This window comes from Terrapene carolina, unplaced genomic scaffold (genome assembly GCF_002925995.2).
Source record: "Terrapene carolina triunguis isolate 2854851 unplaced genomic scaffold, T_m_triunguis-2.0 Scaffold246, whole genome shotgun sequence".
NCBI classification, from domain to species: domain Eukaryota; kingdom Metazoa; phylum Chordata; order Testudines; family Emydidae; genus Terrapene; species Terrapene triunguis.
In genome coordinates, this window is record NW_020664597.1 from 486089 (window position 1) to 493535 (window position 7447).

At 44.7% G+C, this 7447-nt stretch overlaps 1 protein-coding gene across 1 annotated transcript in view; it reads left to right on the forward strand.

Annotated features, from left to right (window-relative positions):
• LOC112125513 (GTPase IMAP family member 7-like) overlaps positions 1–7043 on the forward strand; it is a 160782-nt gene extending 153739 nt beyond the window's left edge. Inside the window, exon 6 of the mRNA XM_029912787.1 lies at positions 7034–7043. Coding sequence (XP_029768647.1) covers positions 7034–7043 — 10 coding nt within the window. The remainder of the gene's footprint in view (positions 1–7033) is intronic.
• Positions 7044–7447: the final 404 nt, after the last annotated feature.

Consider the following 7447-nt stretch of genomic DNA (forward strand, 5'->3'; position numbering starts at 1 on the left):
TTTTGTGCGAATCCAGGGGAAGATGTCGTAAGCTCAAATTCCCATTTGTTGCTGAATTGTTTGAATTCTGTTGCAGGGTCCTGTGGCCCATTGTCTGAAACAGCATGTCAGGTATGCCAGGCCTTAATAGATTGATGGATTCCAAGGCCAGAAGGGACCATTATGATCATCTTGTCAAACCTCCAGTATAACACAGGCCAGAGAACTCCCCCAAAATAATTCCTAGAGCAGAACTTTTAGAAAAATGTCCAACCTTCATTTTAAAATTGCCAGTGATGGAGAATCCACCACAGCCCTTGGTAAATTGTTCCAATGACTAATCAGATGCACTATTAAAAACGTGTGCCTGATTTCCAATCTGAATTTGCTGAGCTTTAGCTTCTAGCCATTGGATCCTGTTGTTACCCCTGTGTACGCTAGATTGAAGCACCCATTTTAATAAGTATGGCCTACGCACTTGTTCCTAGATCTGTGAGCTTATATTTGGAATTGAAATGCATATTGCTTGCTTGTGGATAGTTTGCCACGTGATCCAGATCACTCTGTATACGTGACCTGTCCTCTTCATATTTTTGCCACACCCCCAATCTTTTTGTCATCTGACAATTTTATCATTAATGAGTATATGTTTTCTCCCAGGTCATTGATAAAAATGACAGTGTAGGGCCAAGAACTGATCCTTGTGAGAGAAACACCCAATCAGTGATGATTCCCTATTTACACTTACAATTCCCTCTTCTGAGACCTTTCAGTTAACCAGTTTTAATCCATTAAATGTGTGCCACATTGGTTTTGTATTGTTCTAGTTTCTTAAATCAAATTGTCAAGTTGTACCACGTCAAACGCCCGACAGAGGTCTAAGTATATTACATCAACGCGATTATCTTTTAAAAGAACAGGAGTACTTGTGGCACCTTGCAGACTAACACCTTTATTTGGGCATAAGCTTTTGTGGGCTAAAATCCACTTCATCAGATTCATGTAGTGGAAGATACAGTAGGAAGATGCATATATATATATATAGAGAGAGAGAGAGAGAGAACATGAAAAGATGGGGGTTGCCATACCAACTCAGAGAGTAATTAATTAAGGTGGGCTATTATCAGCAGGAGAAAAAAAACCCTTAATTAATTAGTCTCTTAGAGTTGGTATGGCAAAAGAATCCTAAGTCCCATTCCTTTATCAATGCACTCCGCAGCTTTCTACCCAAATTCTCTCAGAGACTCTCCTTGCACGTAGTAGGCTGCGTCCTTCCCACAACTTCCTGATCAGGGAGCCAGAGCGAGAGGCCCCAGGCTGAACTGAGGCAGGAAGCCTGCAGCCTGTCAGGACACAATGTGTGTGTGGTGGGGGGAGGGGGAGGGGAAGTAATGTTTGAGGGGTGGCAGCTGACAGGGGTGGGGTGACTGTTGTAAAGGAGATGGTAGATTTGGCAGAGGTGAGGCTGCTTTTCACTGAGGGTGGGAGGTTTCAGCAGCAGAGGGCACTCAGGGGGCCTGTCAGGTTCAGGCCTTTGTCAGTGGTCGGGCTGAGGCTCCTGTTATATGTGATAGTGACTCTGAACTAAAATTCTCCCAGAGCCAGGTTGGAGAAACCAAAGAGACAGCTCCTGACCTGCCTAGAAACACAGCACATGTTCGTGGCCTGGGCAACAGCTAAGGAGCCGTGCATGAGCCCACACTCCCAATTCAGAGAGAGCAAGGGAAAGAAATTCCAGCTCAGTGAAGGAGACATTCCCCCTACACCCACACCCCCCCTACAGATTCTGCACATGCTTCAGAGAGAGACACAGGAAGAGAGACAGGAAGCGAAATTAGTCTCTGGTGGGGGAGACAGAGACCTGCAGCTACTGCTGATCGGACAGAGGAGGGGGAACGGAAGCGTCAGTAGAGTGTGATTGGTGACCACAATTGCGCTCAGAAACATGGGTGTGCATGTGCTACACAGCTACAAAAACAGGAAGGGAAAGAGGCAATAACACAGTGTGGGTAACCACCACGCCTCAGTTATCACACTGCAGATAGGGACAGGAAAGAAAGACGTGAACAGCGACATATCTAGCTATATTTCATCGCAAACAAGATGATTTTTCCTCTCAGCCTGCCCTTTTAGACGTCCCAGCATCGGAAATGATAGACATGTATTTCAGATCACACATTTTACAATTAGCATTTTACAGTGTTATTCACACAGCTCTCTCCCATTTCCTGGCAGTTACAATAATGGGAACGCTGCAGTATAAAAGTGGAAGGGTGTATGGGGGGAAACAGTGGAAAAGGCGAGGAGGGAAGAGGTGTGAGGAACTGGTAAACAGCTCTCTGATAGTAGGGAGGAGAGAAGTGCTGGGTTTTGACCTCCATTTTAAGATGGACTGGGAAAGCAGAGAAGTCCAGCTAGGTGGGCAGAGTATTCCAGACAGCTCGGTGTCAGGAAAGAGTCAACTCCTGAGAGAGGAGAAAAGGGAGCAGGCGGCTGGTAGGGGGCAGAATTGGCAGAGAGGAGGAAGCAAATAGGGATCTAGGAGGAGATCACATAAGTAAGTGATAAGGAACAGGTGGGGCTGTAGGGGAGGCCCAGCCCTTCCTCTGAATTCTGGCCCTCGGATTCTAATCCAGGGCTGTGGTCTCTCCTCCACCCAAACGTTCCCTGTTTCACACTCTCCAGTAGCTAATTCCTACCACTTCAACTTTCATAGCTGTCAAAGCTTACCGGAGAGTCCTGTCATGGATTTTAAGGCCAAAGGGACATTTTGATGATCTAGTCTGACTTCATGCACAATGCAGAACATCTGACAAAGCAGGTTCCAGCCCACGAAAGCTTATGCCCAAATAAATTTGTTAGTCTTTAAGGTGCCACAGGAGTCCTCGTTGTTAATGCAGAACATAGAACTTCACCCAGTGATTTCTACATCAAGCCAAATAACTTGTACTGGAATTAGACCATCCATTTTACAAAGACATCCGATCCTGATTTAAAGATGGAGAATCCACTTAGAACATAAGAACATAAGAATGGCCGTACTGGGTCAGACCAAAGGTCCATCCAGCCAAGTATCCCGTCTACCGACAGTGGCCAATGCCAGGTGCCCCAGAGTGAGTGAATCCAATAGGTAATGATCAAGTGATCTCTCTCCTGCCATCCATCACCCCCCTCCGACAAACAGAGGCTAGGGACACCATTCCTTACCCATCGTGGCTAATAGCCATTAATGGACTTAACCTCCATGAATTTATCCAGTTCTCTTTTAAACTCTGTTATAGTCCTAGCCTTCACAACCTCCTCAGGCAAGGAGTTCCACAGGTTGACTGTGCACTGTGTGGAGAAGAACTTTATTTTATTTGTTTTAAACCTGCTGCCCATTAATTTCATTGGGTGGCCACTAGTTCTTATATTATGGGAACAAGTAAATAACCTTTCCTTATTCACTTTTTCCACACCACTCATGATTTTATATACCTCTATCATATCCCCTCTTAGTCTCCTCTTTTCCAAGCTAAAAAGTCCTAGCCACTTTAGTCTCTCCTCATATGGGACCTGTTCCAAACCCCTAATCATTTTAGTTGCCCTTCTCTGAACCTTTTCTAATGCCAGTATCTTCTTTTTGAGATGAGGAGGCCACATCTGTATGCAGTATTCAAGATGTGGGCGCACCGTGGATTTATATAAGGGCAATAAGATATTCTCAGTCTTATTCTCTATCCCTTTTTTAATGATTCCTAACATCCTCTTTGCTTTTTTGACTGCCACTGCACATTGTGTGGATGTCTTTAGAGAACTATCCACGATGACTCCAAGATCTTTTTCCTGATTAGTTGTAGCTAAATTAGCCCCCATCATATTGTATATATAGTTGGGGTTATTTTTTCCAATGTGCATTACTTTACATTTATCCACATTAAATTTCATTTGCCATTTTGTTGCCCAATCACTTAGTTTTGTGAGATCTTTTTGAAGTTCTTCACAGTCTATTTTGGTCTTAACTATCTTGAATAGTTTATTGTCATCTGCAAACTTTGCCATCTCACTGTTTACTCCTTCCAAATCATTTATGAATAAGTTGAATAGGATTGATCCTAGGACTGACCGTTGGGGAACACCACTAGTTACCCCTCTCCATTCTGAAAATTTACCATTTATTCCCTGTCTTTTTACCAGTTCTCAAGCCGTGAAAAGATCTTTCCTCTTATCCCAGTGAAAGCTTGCATCTGAAGAAGTGAGGTTCTTACCCACGAAAGCTTATGCTCCCAATACTTCTGTTAGTCTTAAAGGTGCCACAGGACCCTCTGTTCCTCTTATCCCATGACAACTTAATTTACATAAGAGTCTTTGGTGAGGGACCTTGTCAAACGCTTTCTGGAAATCTAAGTACACTATGTCCACTGGATCCCCCTTGTCCACATGTTTGTTGACCCCTTCAAAGAACTCTAATAGATTAGTAAGACATGTTTTCCCTTTACAGAAACCATATTGACTTTTGCCCAACAATTTATGTTCTTCTAAGTGCCTGACAATTTTATTCTTTACTATTGTTTCAACTAATTTGCCCGGTACGGACGTTAGACTTACCGGTCTGTAATTGCCGGGCTCACCTCTAGAGTCCTTTTTAAATATTGGCGTTACATTAGCTATCTTCCAGTCATTGGGTACAGAAGCTTAGTTGTTCCAGTGCTTGATTAACCTCTCTCTTAAAAATGTGTGCCTTATTTCCAGTCTGAATTTGTCTAGCTTTTGCTTCCAGTCATAGGATCTTGTCATACCTATAACTTGTTATTCTAGTCCTAGAAATTGTGATCAAGACATCTCTTAATCTACTCTTTGATAAGGTAATAGTTTGAGCTTCTTAAGACTTTCATTGTGAGGCATGTTTCCAGATATGGAATCACTCTCATGACTCTTCTTTGAACCTTTATGTTCTTTCCAACATCATTTTTGAAGTGTAAACACAGTATTCCAGTAGTGGTCTCAACAATGCCATATGCCGAGGTAATATAAACTCTATTCCTACTTGAGATTCCCCAGTTCATGCATCCAAGGATCCGAATAGCTCATTTGACCACATCTTTGCACTGGAAGGTCATGTTCAGTTGATTATCTAACATGGACCCCCAGTCCTTTTCAGTGATGATACTTCTTTGATATCATCCCCCATCCTGTAAATATGGCCTACGTTCTTTGTTCCTAGATGCCTGACCTTCCATTTGACCATATAAAATGCATGCTGTTTGATTGCACCCAGTATATGAAGTGATACAGATTGCTCTGTAACATAGACCTGTCCTTATTTTATTTCACTTCACTGATCTCAGTTATATGCAAATTTTACCAACAATGGTATTGTATTTTCTGCCAGATCACTGGAAAAACTCATAAATAGTGTTGGGCCAAGAACCCATCCCTCTGGTACCCTAGCAATATACCCTGTTCTAAGGTCCAGAGGAAAGTGAGAGGTACTCCTGGTGAAAGTCTCTGGTTGAAGACAAAAGAGGGTGTGGAAAGCAGGGGTGATGTCATTGTAGGGGGGTCTCCTATAGGCCGCCCAATCAGAACAAGGAGGAGGTGGATGAGGAATTTGTAGAACAAATAACAGACATATCCAAAGCATAGCTACTGAACAGGAGTGGCAAACAGGAGAATTTTGCAAGGGAGTTCTCCAGGTGACGGAGGAGTGATGAGGTGACTTTTGGGATGAGTTTGTTGTCTGTTAGTTTGTTTGTATGTGGTGTGCTTGCTCAGTGTGTGCCTGCTGGATTGAAGTGTATAATATGGTCTGTTTGAGGGCTGTGAGCTGAGCCAAGCAGTCTGCCAGGATAGGCTGAGAGTTTACTAATGAGCTCCAGCTGCCATCCTTCGATCCCTACACCCTCTAACTCAGGGAGAACAGAGTTTAAAAAGCAGCTCCTCAGCAAACAGGGGAGTTTTGCAAGGGAGTGTGAGACACAGATACACCTAACAAACATACTCTACATTTGGACCAATAACCCCCCAAAACACAAAGAACAAACACAGCCCCCCCCCCCGCCAGGGTAAATATAATGCAGGCAGACTCCAGCAGCAGAGCGGGGGCCATCCAACGTATTGCTCTGAATGCAGCGTGTACAAGTTTCTGCCCTGTGGGCAGGTGGCCTATGTGTGCATTCAGTGAAAGCTGCTCCTGGCCCACTGAGACCACGTACAGGCTCTGGAGGCCAGAGTGGCTGAACTGGAGGAGCTAAGAGTGACAGAGGGGTATAGATGAGACTTTCAGGGACACAGTAGCGTGGTCCCATCCCCGGCCTGACAGCGTCTGTGCTGCTGAGGGGGATGAAAGCCTCAGGGAAGGAGAACATGAAGCTAGAGTGGAGGGAAATGATCCCGGTGGTTTGGGTACTTGAAAGTACCAATGACATAGGGAAAGGTAGGAGAGAAGTCCTGGAATCCAGATTTAGGCTGCTAGGTAAGGATTAAAGTCCAGGACCTCCATGGTAACATTCTCTGAGATGCTCCCAGTTCCATGGGGAGGGCCAGTTACACAGGCGGAATTGTAGGGTCTCAATGTATGGGGGTTGAGATGATGGTGTAGGGAGGAGGGGTTTAGGTTTGTTAGGAACTGGGGAGCCTTTTGGGAAAGGAAGCGCCTATACAAGAACAATGGGCTCCAGCCAAACCCCCAAGCTGGATTTTGGAGATTTTTAAGAGCAGTTTAGACAAACCGTCAGGGATGATCTAGATAGTACTTAGTCCTGCAATGAGTGCAGGGGGCTGGACTAGTTGACCTCTTGAGGTCCCTCCCAGTCCTACAGTTCTATTAGATCTTTTTTCTTGGCTCCCTGCAGTGCTGAGCTCAGGCCAGATGAATACCATCTTCCCCCAAGCTCTGAGCTCTCCCTTTCATCAACCTGCCAGCTCAAATCCAGGCTGGCAAGACACGGAAGCTCGGCTGAAGTGAACCTACCACAGCTGACCTGGGCTGCAATGTACAGAGCACCCTTCCCAATGAGCAGAGGGTGCCCTCCTGATGATGGCGGTGTGCTGTTGTCGTTGTTTCTGCTTGTAGGCCGCAGTGATAGTTACAGAAAGCAACATGCAAAATGCAAAAAAAAAAAAAGTGTTTAAGTAATAATAATTGTTGCGGTCTATCCGAAACAGACGTCAAAACACAAAGCAGCCCACGGTCAGCGATTCCAAGAGGAGTGGCAGTCTCAGGAGCAGTTTAAGTTTGATTTCTGAAAACAGCTGGGCAGCTAACCTCTGGCCAAGCCAGGGGAAGGAGTAAAGGGAGCTGAAATCAAGCTAGATCCACCTTCGATCCTACTATGGAGCAGCGAGAAACAATATTTGGATAAAAATGTGCTGCTCTCTCCAAAGTGCGCCTGGCTTTTGCAAAATATTTAATTAGCCTCCACAACCTTCCTTTCCTCACCTACAGATTATAGCAATCTCAGCCTAGGAAGCCCTGGAATGTGATTCC